This window comes from Ambystoma mexicanum, chromosome 3q (assembly GCF_040938575.1).
Source record: "Ambystoma mexicanum isolate Mex_15411 chromosome 3q, UKY_AmexF1_1, whole genome shotgun sequence".
In the NCBI taxonomy this organism is placed as follows: Eukaryota; Metazoa; Chordata; class Amphibia; order Caudata; family Ambystomatidae; genus Ambystoma; species Ambystoma mexicanum.
The window spans coordinates 772,587,518-772,602,012 of record NC_090926.1 but is presented as its reverse complement, the minus strand read 5'-3'; the positions used below and the strand labels follow the sequence as shown (position 1 = coordinate 772,602,012).

The 14,495-nt window shown below is 48.9% G+C and overlaps 1 protein-coding gene across 3 annotated transcripts in view; it reads right to left on the bottom strand.

The window, feature by feature from the left end:
- Nucleotides 1-14,495, bottom strand: part of CASKIN2 (CASK interacting protein 2) — a 545,439-nt gene that overhangs the window by 218,723 nt on the left and 312,221 nt on the right. For all 3 annotated transcript variants that reach the window (XM_069654797.1, XM_069654799.1, XM_069654800.1), the window contains 2 exons: nt 6,471-6,668; nt 5,974-6,095 (listed from right to left, as the gene is read on the bottom strand). In XM_069654797.1, the coding sequence (XP_069510898.1) occupies nt 5,974-6,095; nt 6,471-6,668 (320 nt within the window). The remainder of the gene's footprint in view (nt 1-5,973; nt 6,096-6,470; nt 6,669-14,495) is intronic.

Below are 14,495 nucleotides of genomic sequence, written 5' to 3'. Positions count from 1 at the left end.
TAGCCGAGGAGAGACAAAGTGAAAGCCAATGCAGTCAGAAATACAAAGTTGTTCTATTTGTAAATACTGCTGCATTTACAAATACAAAAATGTTGTATTTCTGACTGTAGCGGCTTTCGCTTTGAGTCTCCTGGGCTCCCCCGTATTGGGCGAGCCCAGGAGACTCGAAGCGAAAACCACGGAAATCATAAATACAACGTTGTTGTATTTATGATTTCCGTGGTTTTCCACCCTCGGCAATCACAAATATAAATACAATGTTGTAATTGCTGCGCCTTTGCTTTTTGCCTTTCATTTTACGTTTTCTGTGCTTCCCTGTGCTTGGGGAGCACCAAAAACGTAAAATGAAAGTGAAGGCAGCCTCCTTAGCTCATGTACAGCTCTGCTCTGGCTGCAGTAAGCAAAAGCTCCCAGTAGGAGGCTTTTGCTGCTTGTTTAGTGCCGCCAGGGCAGGACTCAACATAAGCTGAGGAGGCAAAATGGATGCTCCCATGTAAACGCTTTGAGCCTCGTTTGCTCAAAAATGTACTTAGGAACATTCTTTAAAATTATGTTTAATGCATGTTTTTGATCATGGGCCATCTTTTGAGCCAATAAAATTTTTGCTGGCACTATTCCTTTAATTATATCTTCTTGAGAATTAATGAAAGCATAACAGCAACTTCAGTAAATATATTACGTAAACAATGTAAATGTAAAGGAAACATTTGTTAGAAAAATGAAAACACAGTTGACTTTGTGGTTCAAAATAATGGACTGATATTTGTATAAAAATGTAATTCTTTATATTTAAAAGTGGCAGTGGGTGAAGCGCTGTATCAAATTTTGATGAGCGATCAACAGATTTGTGACATACCCTACGCCACTAGAGCATCATGCAATGAAACCACTACCAGGAAAAATAGATTTAAAAAAACAAACACCAAAAGATAGTAAAGACACAAAAAACAGACAAGGTAGTACAAATTCTGGTTTACAGTTAAATTGCTGCACTCACAGTGCGGGTTTTGTTTTATTCTTTGTCTCTTTAGACGTGTTTACCAATTATAGTTTGAAAAATGTCTGACAGCTTCTCATATGCCCTTTTCAGATAATTTGTATGGAGAGACTTTCCTTTTACATTAAGTATCACACTTAGGCCCCCTCTTAATGTGAGCCTGCCCCTCAAGCTATACCTTACAAATGTACCGGCTCTGGTGGCTTTTTGAAATGTGGTGGCCTAATTGGGAGCCTGTTGCAAGTGAACATCTAAAGTTGGACATAAAGAATTGGCCCCTCTCTGCATGAGCTACTGGGGGCTGTTAAAGAAGCATCAGGTTTGTGGCCCTTTGGATTGGACCCTGTGAGCTCTGAATGCGGAGGTCTCTTTCTACCCGGAATGCCTTAATGGCCCTCTTCTGTGCACAATCGAACCTGGCTGTGTGCACATGCTGCATTGTGTTTATTCTGCTTTTGGGCTAATATCGAACCTGGCTGTGTGCACATGCTGCATTGTGTTTATTCTGCTTTCGGCTAGAACCGAACTTGGCTGTGTTCACATGCTGCATGTGTTTTTTCTGCTTTCTGCTAAAATCGAACTTGGCGGTGTGCACATCCTCAATGTGTTTTTTCTGCTTTCGGCTAAAATCGAACCTGGCTGTGTGCACATGCTGCATTGTGTTCTGCTTTTAGCTAACATCGAATTTAGCAGGGTGCGCAACTGTTACTCACTACCTTCTCTTTTTTTAAAGCGTTTGCTGTGAGTACATCCTGCATTACACGTCCTGCACGCCCTACCTTGTATTCAGTGCCTGCGCCTCACCTCTTGTGTTTTTCCCCACCCCCCCTCGTTGTGCCAGAGTACATCAACCTGGAAAGTGTCCATCTCACCACTGCAGCTCGCAATGTCACTATCTATCTCATCTATCGTTTCTAACTGCTTCTCTATTTCCTATCCCTCTATCACTAAATCTGTCCGGAAGAAACTTAAGGAGGACATACTGGGCTCCAACCCAAGCCTTCCTATTGCAGACACCTATGTCACGGCTTCCGCCAGAAAGGCTCTCACAGACATCCTCTTTGTCGTTCCCTCACCCGACCTATGGACTCGTTACATGGTTGCCTTTCTCTCTCCTATCACCTCTTCTCCCATTAATAGTGGCACCGGCTGGGAGGTTCTCTCTTCACCTCTTCGCCATTTCCAGGGTTGGTCATTAATGTCTATCGGAATGGAACCATCATGGTTCAGGGTCCTCAACCAAACTTTCTCTTTGACATGCTCCTACCTCACCTCTCAAACCTTACCTCTTCCTCTGCACAGGCTCCCCTGCCTTTTCTCACTGTCCCAGCTCCTTTGTTGGCCTTGGTGCCTCCACCACCCACCACTATCCCTCTGGCTCTCCTGCCCCCCATTCCCCTGCAGAAGACCTTCAAAGATGAAAATCTGCTCCATATTGCCACACTTAACTCTCGCTCTGCTGTCAAACCCTGGTCTGACATCTGCAACCTCCTTGAACTCATGGATCTTGATGTGCTTGCCATCACAGAGGGGTGGTTCAAGGACAGCTCTATCACAAGCTTTGACACACTCCTCCCTGAAGGATACAGGATCCTCTCTGCGCCCAGGCCTAAGATGACAGGAGGGGGTGTGGTGCTGATCTTCCCAGAATGGATACATGTGTCCATCATCCTTACTCAAGCCTATTCCTCCTTCGAGTGCCTGGTCTGCAGGCTCTTACTCTCTCCTAAATCTTCTTTCCTTCTGGCCACCTTCTATCAGCCACCAGGACAGTCCACCATCTTCCTCTCGGAATGGGCTGACCTGGCCTCCTCTCTACTTTCCTCCTCCTCCTCCCAGCTCCTCCTGCTGGGTGATCTCAACATCCATCTGGACTCTCCTGACTCCCCAGGACCTTTCCACAACCTATGCGATTCTCTCTCCCTCTCCACCTTATCATCTGGTTCCACGCACACAGCGGGCCACACTTTGGATGCTCTCATCCCTACCAACACACCTCTCTCTCTCCTGCTCACTACCTCTCTCTCTTGGATGGACCACTCTCTTCACACTTGAAGCTCTCCTCTCCCCTTCCATTGGAACACCCGGCATGGCCAATCGGTTTCAAAGTCACCAGACCCATGAGAAGAGTGACAGCAGCTGCCTTTGCCTCCACCTACTCTCCGCCTCCTACGCCTGTGGCTGACTCTCACCCTGACACAGCCCTTGCTAACTTCAATCTCTCTATCGCCAACACACTTGATACTCTTGCCCCTGTCATGAGTGTCTGACTGAAGCCTTCCAAAAAGTGTAATTCTTGGTACGACTCCGATCTGGCTGCCCTTAAACGCAAGTGTTGGGCAGTTGAGCAGAAATGGAATTTGTTGGGCGGACCCTGACTAACTGGCCTGCCGCTTCATAAGAAAAGAGTCTTTATTCAAGCCCACATCTCCGCGGCATCAAACAACACGGACAAACTTTTCAAAGTCAGTAAGGAACTGGCCAATCCTGCAGAAGCCGCCTCGTCTGTCACACTCACCCAGGTCCTTTGATCGGCCCTGGCTGCACACTTCAACGAAAAAACCCCAAAGAGATCCTTTCCTCTCTCTCTTTCAATCCACATCACACACCAACACCTCTGGAGCCTCCCTCTGCCCCTCCACCACTTCTCCTCTCATCTCTCACTCCCGTCACATCTGATGAGGTCGCCAGACAAGTCCGGTCTATGATGGCTTCATCCAAACAGGTGGACACGTGCCACTTCAAAACCATTAAAGACAACATTGACTCTCTCACTCTAGCCTTGGATGACCTCTGCAATCTCTCTTTCGCCACTGGAGTTTTCCCATCTTCTCTTAAGCACTCCCTTGTGCACCCTCTACTTAAGAAACCGTCTGTCCATTCCGTCAAACTACCACCCTATCTCTATCAATCCTTTTCTGGGCAAACACCTGGAGAATCTGGCTATCTCTCAGCTTACCCTCCACACTGAATCTGCTGGTTGCTTCCACGACCATCAGTCTGGCTTTAGAGCATCCAGAGGCACGGAAACTGCTCTTCTGAACACCTGTGAAGACCTGCTCTCAAATCTCGACACTAACATTCCCTCTGTCCTCATTCTTCTTGACCTCTCCTCTGCCTTTGACACGGTAAACCACAACATCCTGATCGCACATCTGCATGACACCCTGGGAATCACAGGTCAGGCTCTGGCGTGGTTAACCTCCTTTCTTTCTGACTGCCCGTCCCAGGTAGAACTTGGGTCCTTTCTCTCTATTATCACTCTTTCAACCTGTGGCGTTCCCCAGGGTTCTAACCTATCCCCCTGGTTCTTCAATGTCTACCTGGTTGCCCTGGCACATGTGATTGCCACTTTCATCTCTAAATTCCAATGTTATGCGGATGACACACAACTATCCTTCAGGCTACCCTCAGCCACCTCCTCTATCTCACTCATATCTGACTGTCTGCAATTCAGTCATGGTGTGCTGCAAACAACCTCTATCTCAACGCCAGTAAGACTGAGATCATTTGCATTGGGACTCCTGCTCCCGCTTTACCACTCTCACTCTGGCCCCTCTCCCTTGACCGTGTCTGCACCCACCTACATGGCAAAAAACCTTGGTGTCATCTTCAACTCCACTCTCTCCTTCTCCACTCACATCTCGGACATCTCTAAAAAGTTCAACTACCAGCTGGACCTCCTCAGGGGTGCTCTTCCTTTTCTTACCTTCCCCCCAGCGACTCACTATCTCCAGAGCCCTGATTCTCTCAAGACTGGACTACTGCAACAGCCTCTTTCTCAACCTCCCTGCCTCTGCTCTGCGCCCTGTGCAATTCATCCAGAGCAGACCCGCAAGACTTATCCTTGGCCTCAAGCCCAGAGACTGCATCTCTCTGGTGCTGAAATCCCTCCACTGGCTCTCCGTGGCTGCAAGGATCGCTCTGCATTGTCCGCAATGCTTTCAGGGGCCTGGGACCTACCTATCTGCAATGATGCCTACCTAAGTACTGTTCTTCCCGAGCCCTCGGCTCATCTACCTCCAACCTTCTGCGAGTGAGCCGGTTCTCCAAGCAGAGAGTTGGAGGGAGATCTTTATCCTCTGGAGGGACCCCCCCTCTGGAATAGCCTCCCTGCTGCCCTCTGTCTTGAGCCCAATCTCCTTAAGTTCCGGAAACTACTTAAAACATTCCTCTTCTCTTCCTTCTCTCTCCCTCTACTCTGCTAACCTCTCTCTCCACTCTATCCCTCTCTCCCTCCTTTTCTGCACAGCCTGCTGACTGGCCACCTGGTGTACCTCAGTCTCACATGTTCCTGGCACCCTCGCCAGTCCTCTCGCACTTGCCTTATCGTACTGCACTTCGTCTATTGACCCATGAGAGTGGCATCTCTCAGAACTTACCCCAGTTCTGACTGACTGGGCTCACTTGGTCCCGACCCCCCCCACGCACTTGTCTTCCCCCCTTCCCTGCACCTGTCTGCGCACTTGCACGATCTGAATGTACCATGCCTTGAACAACGTCTACCTGTTTTGCCCTTGTCTCCCCTCCTTGCATGGTCGTACCTCAATGCACTTGGAAAAACTGCAGAATCGTCGTCAGACCTAATTTCTGTTATTTGCATAGTATATGCACTTACTCTGCCTAGTGCAGACCTGTATCATTCAGAAATTCAAGGGCTCTGAATGACTGTTGTTTTTTCTCCTTGTACCCTCCCTCCTTGAGCGCTTTCAAACACTTGCAGAAATTGTGTATAGGCGCTGTACAAATAAACAATACCAATTACAGCATTGCCAGACTTTTGGCCCTGATTACCGACGACTGTAATTATAATTATTGTTCCCACCAGTGGTAATTGGAGGGGATCCTCCCAGATAACAAGTTTACAGCAGTAAAGATTATTAAACCTTGCCTCCAAACCCAAACTAAGAAAACCTAGCTCCCGGCAGCTGCTGGGCCAGTCCCACTTCTGGAGTCACATTCATTAGGGCTCTCACCTTGGCATTCTCAATGAGTAAGGTGGTGGTGTGCCCAGTGGTGCCTTCTGTGCTTTGTCCACTGCCCGAGCTGCGGATGCTGCCCAGGCTTCCATCACTGCCAACACTGTTGCGGTCTCCAGCTGCAGAAAAAAGGGGGGAGACTTTTTATATCAGATTGAAATGCACCCTTGGTGCCAGAGGGGTGGGAAGGAAGCACAGGTGGTGCATTCTCCCCTCCCATACAGTGTTCCGCCACTGATGACCCTATGCTAAATCGCCCCTTCCCTGGCATGAGATGGCAATGGAGTTTACATGTTCATCCAGCAGTAGGCTTCTGAGGGACACCACACCCTTCTACTGAATCAGATGACAGTTAGTCTTCAATTTCATCATCCACCACACTGTCTCTCTGATACCTAAGGCGAGAGGGGAACATTCTCCAATCCCGATATCAAATCTCCATCACTCAGATTCCACCCACCCCAGCACCTGAGGCTCCTCCACGCCGCACTTACCAATATTCTCTGGCATGCCATTGGAGCGTGGCAGTGTGAGCTGGCAGTAGGCAGGCACCCCCATTACGGGGATGAGCTGGTGAGAGTGGTCGGCTGGTAGAGAAGCTGGCGGAACAGCCCCGGTGCCAAAGGATGGGGTCTTTGTCAGAGTAGGGCGCTGGTGAGCAGGTGCAGTGGCACTGCGCGAAAGGGTGGAGCCTGCAATGGTACAGGAAGAAAACAGTTCAGGCCACTGACAAGCACGTAATTCTCCTTGCAGACTTTTACCCGCCTCCTCTGATATCTTTCAGATCACTTTACTGCCCTTCTACACCAAACTTCCCGCTCCCACGCTGCACACAAAAAAGCTCCAGCTAGGTCTTACATGCTAAGAGTCCTGACTCTTATGGCATACTTGCCAACATGACCCGTTCCAATCTGTAGGTGCTTATCCAGTCCTGCTTTTTTGGTTGCATTCTGGGACTTGTGTACAAGTCCCAGAATGCAAAGAAAAGAATGAGACGGGATAAGCACCTATAGATTGGAACGGGTCCTGCTGGCAAGTATGTTATGGGGAGGGGCATTTCCCACCATAGATGTAGCCACCTTTATGTGCAACGAGATAGACTTGAACAGCAAACATTGCCTCCTTGAAGGGCTTAGGTGACTGCGTAGCTTGGCGGATAGGCATATGCCCCTTTGAAAATGTGTCCTCCCTATACGGACCCCATAAAAGTATCCTGAATTCCAAGCAAGGCTTTGCCAATCATGCAGCTACATCGTTCTGCCGCCCTTGCTCCGCTGACATATAAGGCGACAGGCAATGCCAGAAGTGCAGGTCCAACATGCTAGTGTGGGACATTTTTTTGGAGGTCAAAGGGGACCCACATTTTTGGCCAAAGTGGGGGCAGTTTGATATATTACTTCACTGTGTAGCTTGTAGTTGTGACCAGTGCTACTGAACAAATATTGCACAATTGCAACACATTTTACCAAAATACTTCCCGTGGGTACTACTTAAACATTTTGGCACAAAAGGAACGAATTGCCATTTGCGATGGCGGACTACTTTTTCACTGGTGCCCGAGCCTGACCCTGCACCATGGCCTTGTCAATGCAACACATCTGCCTAGTACGTAAATAAAACATCTACTTCAGTCTGAGGCCTTCAAGTCCGATTTCTCTTTCTGTCATTTGGCTCCTCGGTGCAGTGATGTCACCCTGGGAGTGCTCCTCAAACTCTTCCCGCGGAGGATTCTAACGCTGCTGCTAGTTCCACCTTACCGATTTCAAATAATCACAGTTTTCTACGGCTCCTTTAATGGCGCTTTTGTGGGGACGATACATGTCATATGTGCAGGATCGGACTGGGGTATACAATTGTCTCGGGCACCAATGAAAAAAATATCCCAAAGTTGCAACGGGCTATTCATTCATTTTGTGACAGACTGAAAAGTACCCAAGGGGGCGCTTTGATAAAATGTGATGCAAATTGTGCATTTTAAAGAATATTTTTTCAGCAACACTAGTCAAAACTGCTAGTCGCATAGTGAAGTAACTCATGAAAGTGTCCCACATTGGCTACAATACTGGCCTACAATAGCATTTTGCGTTTTTGGTTCGGCATTGCCCTATGGCCCTGTCCGAGCCTGCACATGGGTTATCTTTTCACTGTTTATAAATGGATAAGGTTTGCTCTGATTTTTCTCACAACTAAAATCTATGTTCCACAAGAGGGCGACTACTGAGCACCTTTCAATGTCTGCTAAGGCATAACAGGAGGGCGCTGGGCATCTGGCTAGGCAGGCTTCCATAGATTTACTGCACCCACATGTATAGCTGTCTGTGGCATTTAACCGGGATCTCCTCGATGCCAAGCATAGCTCTCAACTCACACGCTTTTGGCGGGTGTCACCCGCCTTGTAAAGGGCTGACTCACCCGCCAAGCCTCCTGCACGCCCATTCATTCCAATGGGCGTCTCACCCGCCAAAAACAAAATCGGGTGATTTCACCCGCCTATACAACACAAATGGTTGAGAGCTATGGCCAAGTGATGCACGATGCCCCTAACCACTTTGGGGCATGAGGTCGCATAAACAGTGGCTGGCCCACATCATCTCACTTTTGTTTCCCAGTGCCAGTGGTACCGGAACTTGAAGGGGTTTACGTTGATGTCTCCTTTACGGACGCACGAGAATACCTGCCCTGCGCCCCCTTGCCCCCCTGACTTTTGACAGCGCTGCTTCAGTGCTGTGTAGAATCCCTGTTCGACTTGGGTGCCTCTACCCCTCCCTTTTCCGGCTTGCAAATGGGCATTACCCAAGACACCCATTGAAGATCTGTGAAGGTATCTAAGCGCCATTACCAAAAACCTCCAGCATAAAAGGTAGAAGAAATATATGCGAACCGGGACCAGAAGAAATCATCCTGGGAAAATAAGGGGAGGCTACATTGGTTAAAATCTCCAAGATGGATGGGCCAATCGGCTTTTAAAGAGGAGTTTTAAGTTTTCTTCTGAAAGGAGGTAAGGTGTTGGCCATTCGAATCTCTAAAGGCAGAGAATGGAAGAGCGTTGCTGCCAGTACTGGAAAGCAACGACCAAAGGATCTTCTAGGTTTAGAACATGGGACCTCAACAAGCAGATGATGAAATGATCTAGGTAGACGTCGGGTGGGGTCTGCCGTGATCATACTCTTTAAGTAGGCTGCTGCAGGACCACGCAGGACTTCATAAACCAAGGTCATTGTCTTGAATGTAACCCTTCTTGCTCCTAGAGGGAAGCAGTGCAGCTTCTTGAGGACCCGAGTGACGTGGGATTGTCTGGGCGTGTTTGCATATCGCAGTGTTATGGATGACCTGCAGTCTGTGCATGCTTTTTTGTTTATCCCCAGATACAGAACATTGCAATTATCTATTTTCGCACCAATGATTGCGCGTGCTATTGCGGCGCAGTTTGCTTCAGATAACATATTTGTCTGAGCAGCATCAGGCAGTAGGATGAGTTCCCAATCACGCTTACCTGAGGTGAATGGATAAGGTGCATAGAGACCTAGCCTTAGATTCCTGCATCCCAGGAATGTATTCGAACTACATATAAGGCTAAGTGGAAGTTATATCCATCCTTAAAAGTATGTAATAAAAGAAATTCGGATTTGGATTAAGCCTAAGGACATTTTTCATCCAGTTCTTAATGGTATTATACATTTCTCGAGCAGTTGACAGATTTTCTTCCGGAGGACCTGTGAATTTCAGTAGAATCTGCATATTATCAGCAACATTGTGGAATGTCACCCCTAGACTAATCAATAGGTCATGCAGAAGCAGCATGTACAGGTTAAATACGATTGGAGAGAGACCAGAACCCTGAAGAACACCACAATCCAGGTTTGTAAGTTATATGGTAGAACCAAACTAAGCTTAGAAGTCCTTCCCTCTCCTAAGAACAATGTCCATCCATGTTCAAGGTAAGTATCTAGGTTTTTTAAGTACTTTGGGGGAGTTTGCAGAGTCACTCAAAGTTCTCCCCTGGTGCAACAAAGGGATGAATGCCATAGCCAGCGCTGTGTATGGTGAACAATTCTAATATAGTAAAGTTAGGTTTCCTGTATAGGATGGGGTCAGTTAGCTATTCCAGTCATCCAGCAGGATCCGAGAACAGATATTGGGCTCAGTTTCCACCACCTAAAAGCCAGGCCAAGGTGGAAGCAGGTTTGGATATTACATCCATAGGAAGGAACGGGGGCATCAAAACAGATAAAGAACTCAGCCCCTCAAACCCTCATTAGGTAAAACGGAAACCCCAGGTAAGTTAGGGCAGTTGGTGCCTGGGCTGGCAGGTGGAGAGTGCTCTTTGGATAACAACTTTGACAGCTGGGTTGAGCCATGCGGGTCTCTGTCGGCAATTCTCTAAAACGGATCACTGAGGTGAAAGTAGGGGCTGAGAAGTTCTCGGAAGCAGGACAGCTGAATAGAGAGAAGACACGTACACAGAAACTGAAGAACATCCTTGTGATGCTGGAAATGCATCCGAGGGACAGGGCCTCTGAATCCTTGTCCTTTACTGCTTTTTATCGTGTGTTCTGTCGTGTTTTCTGCCCAGGAGTCCATGTGGGACTCCTGGCAGTGCAGCTCTCTCTTTTGGTTTGGTGAACAGACCCATGGGATACCCTTATGGCACCCATGGCTAGGGGTACAACCCTGTGCCCCTAGTGTATGTTTTTGGGCACCTGTGGGTGGCCCACAGAGCAGGGTATGGGCTGGTGGCAGCTCCATGCTGAATTTGACAGGTACTCTGGGTGTCCTCCATTTTGGGATACCCAGGCCCTGCCATTGGGATCAGTTGATTCCTGATAGGAAACAAGATGGCCCCTGTGGCCTCTTGCTTTCTATTGCCCGTGACCTTGTTTTCTCAAAGTCCTGGGAAGCCCTGACTCTGTCCCTTCCCCCTGACTGGCTGTTGGGTGGAAGTTCCATATATGGTGTTGTTGTGAAGGGCCAGCTAGACTGACTTGAGCCTTCCCAGTGACTGTATGTTGTGGGTACCTCCTGTGGGTGGGACCTGGGTGAATGGAGTGTGACACCAATATACACTCCTTGTTGTGGTTGTCTGGTTTCTGGCATGAGAGACAAAGACTGAGACAGCCCTGCCCGAAACTGGCCTGAATGCAGTGTGTAGTGTTGAATGGCTGGGTACTTGTCCCAATCCACATTCCTTGTTGTGAGTGTCTGAAAGGGAGGAGTGTGGCCTGAATGCACTGTGTGCCTGATTGGCTGACTTACTGCATGAATGCCCTTCTGTATGATTGGCTGCTGAGTGTGTGCCAGCAGTGTGGATGAGAGACAGAATAGTATATCTGGGGACCTCTCACCACTGGTAATTGTTCAGAAGCGTTCAGAAGCTGAGTCTCCACTCTAAGAGTAACTGGAACTGCTGATCCTCGACGCCCAGCTGGAAGAAGAAGACTTGCTGTTGCACTTGCTTCGACCGATCTGAAAGCTGCCGAATTCGTCGAGGACTGACCCGAGAGAGGACCTGGTAAGGCGCCCTCTTCCCGTGCTCCGAGGGATCATCGAGCACCACTACATCTTCGCCGAAGCGCCCTGGAAGTCAGACCCTCGAAAGGCTGCCGACCCGAGACGGGACCGCCGAGGAGATCGAAGTGAAGCACCCGGACATCGCCGCCGTCGAAGTCCATTGCCGTCGACCAGGGTTCGCAGGTCTGTGTAACCGCTGGAGGCCTGTCGAAGTTGTGTTGCCCAGCCGTGGGAACCACTTGACGCCGTGCCGCCGACGACCGGAGCCGTCCGCTCCTTGCCTAAGAACATTTGAATCGAAGGACTCCCTCGTCCGCACCGTCGACCGCTTTATCCTGCCGGAGAAAGTCGAGGACGACCAACGCGCCGAGGAGAAACCTGCCGGTGGGTTTCCCGCCACCCGAAGACTACAAAGACTCGAACGACTCGACGCCCTTGCTGGGCCCCCGTCTTCACGAATCTTTGCGGTCCAGAACAATTGTCGTCGAGGTGCCCCGCACGCCTCTGCCTTGCAGGACGCCAACGCTCCGTCGTCGACGAGCACCGCTTGGATCGAAGCTGCCGCCTCATCAACGCCGTTCTACCCTGTTTGTTGTCGGACGTTCGACGCCCCGTGTCTCCCGCTTGAAAGGGAAGGCATTCAAGAAGGGCCGTCGATTCCCCGACGCCGAACGCCGAGTTCCTCGACGGACGTTCGACGCTCCGTGTCTCCCGCTTGAAAGGGAAGGCATTCAAGAAGGACCGTCGATTCCCCGCCGCCGAACGCCGAGTTCCTCGACGCTTCTTGATGCCTCTCGACGATCCGTGACTCCCGCTTGGAAGGGGGTCGCTCAAGAAGGATCTGTCGACGCCTCTTCGAAGAACTCGACTCCACCAGGTACATTGGGTGGGTAAAAACATTATAGGAGGGAATAAGACTTGCAGAACAATATATGGACTGGGCTTGTGCTATATCGTTATTTTACAGGTTGCCCAGGTGGGGGGATCTCCACACAGAACTGTCTAGTGGTAGGGGCCAGTATTCTGCCCATTGCTCAACCATCTTATTTTCTCTCCTCTCTCTATTGCTGGTTTCACTCTATTGATCTGTGTGACATTGTTACAGTATTGTTGATGCACTTTAATGAGATCTAATACAAAGGGTGGTACCACTTTAGAATTGTATATATTTGCCATTGTTGATTTTCCTAGGTACAAAGTGAGTTATTATGATAAGTGTACATAACCTTGAATATTGATTATATAAAGACTGTGTCTAACCAATACAGTGTGTGGACATTCCTTTGTGGGGGCTTGGGGACTACACTGTACTTAAGAACCAGCCTGCATCACCTCCTGAGAAGCTAGGCCTTGATTGCTCGACCATAGCTACCGAATAGAGAATCTAGGCTGGGGTCCTCTGTGCCTCCCCTCTACCATATAGAGAGCAGAAGTACAGACCACCCCCTACCAGTCTTTACAATCCTTACACCAAGTCACAAGCTAATTAAAACGACAGGGCTATCTAGAGGATTGGAGAGGTACCTTGGAAGAGAACTGCCAAAAGGAGCCGAACCTCGCTGAAGCAGGAGAAGCATCAGAAGCTGCACAAAAGCTGGGGAACACCTTACAAGAGAAGCGAAGCACACCAACAGAGATGGGTTGCCAAGCGGAGAAGACAACTGGGGCGCTGAGCAAGGACATCTGTGCTACTGAAGGAGGCCCAGAGTCACTGGGGATTCGGGAAACCACAGTCCTCCGATTGGAGGATGAGCACACGGAGTACAGTGAGCACATACCATTTTGACCCCTCCATTGAGAAAAAGACTATAGTGATAGGAAACATCTGTGTATATTTGGAAGGGGAGTGACAAAAGAGGGAGAGGTGCGTTAAAGAATGAGACCATCTGTTTTTTCAAAGGGAAAAACCATTACTCAAAAAACAAAAAGCGAAATAAAGAGCCAACATAGCCCATTCTCAATAAAGGGCCACTTTCGTGCACACAAAGTAAAACAAAGATGTAGCCCCGAGTGAGGTCGGGCGTCTGAAGGAATAAGAGCTTCTCCCCCCTCACCCCACTCCTGCATAAGAGCGGATGCGTGGTGGTGCAATCTCGTATCTTGGCTCTGCCACCATAGAGCCATACCCCGGAGTCCCAGGAACTGGGAAAGAGAACCGAGTGCAGGGAATGCCACTGGGTGGTTTTTTTTACCTACCCAACGTGGGGAAACAGAAAATTTACAAGAAAAGATCCAGATTTAGGAAACTGTGCAACATGCCCATGCATGCCTGCAAGGACACTTGGAGCTGCATTGTTTGGTAACATGGCCGCGCTGCTCGTCATCACCCACTCAACTTTCGGGGGTTCCTTGATCTAAACAAGGTCCTTCCTGCTGCCACCAAAGTGTAAACCACCATCATGCTCTGAAAGCAAATATGGCTTCGCCATTCCAAAACGATACTGATTTCATTCTGCTGTTATTATCAGGTGATTTGTGATGCGCAGAAAAGCCAAACACAACATCACCACTGAAGCTCACCACCCCCACCTGTTTCACGTTTTCTGTGCCTGAATCCCCTCACTCTAAACTCCCACCACTACCTGTTCCTAACGAGTTACGGTTGGTCTTGATTTCTGCATGTGGAATAAATACTTTGCTTCACTTCCTCCTTTCCCCCTTCCCCTGACCTCTTCTAGAGGTTGATGGCAATGTTGGGGATTGGTACCTAATTGTCTTAGTGGAATGCTGCACTGACTTTGTGTCTATTTTATGCAATACCAAGTTGTGCTCTGTGTCTAGCACCTATTGGCAAATGAGGTCACCCGGACTTCTACTGGGGTGCTGTGGGAGGTGATGGGTACCGGACACTCGCTGTTTTGGTGAGGGAGACCCTTGCGTGGAACCCCCCCTTTACTTCTATCTCTTGAAGAGTACGGAGGTGATCTTTAACCTCCCTGAGAGCGTTGTTGTCATGATAGTAACTGGTTCTGAAAGGACTGCAGATAGTGGAGGTTGTCCAGGTCTCCTCT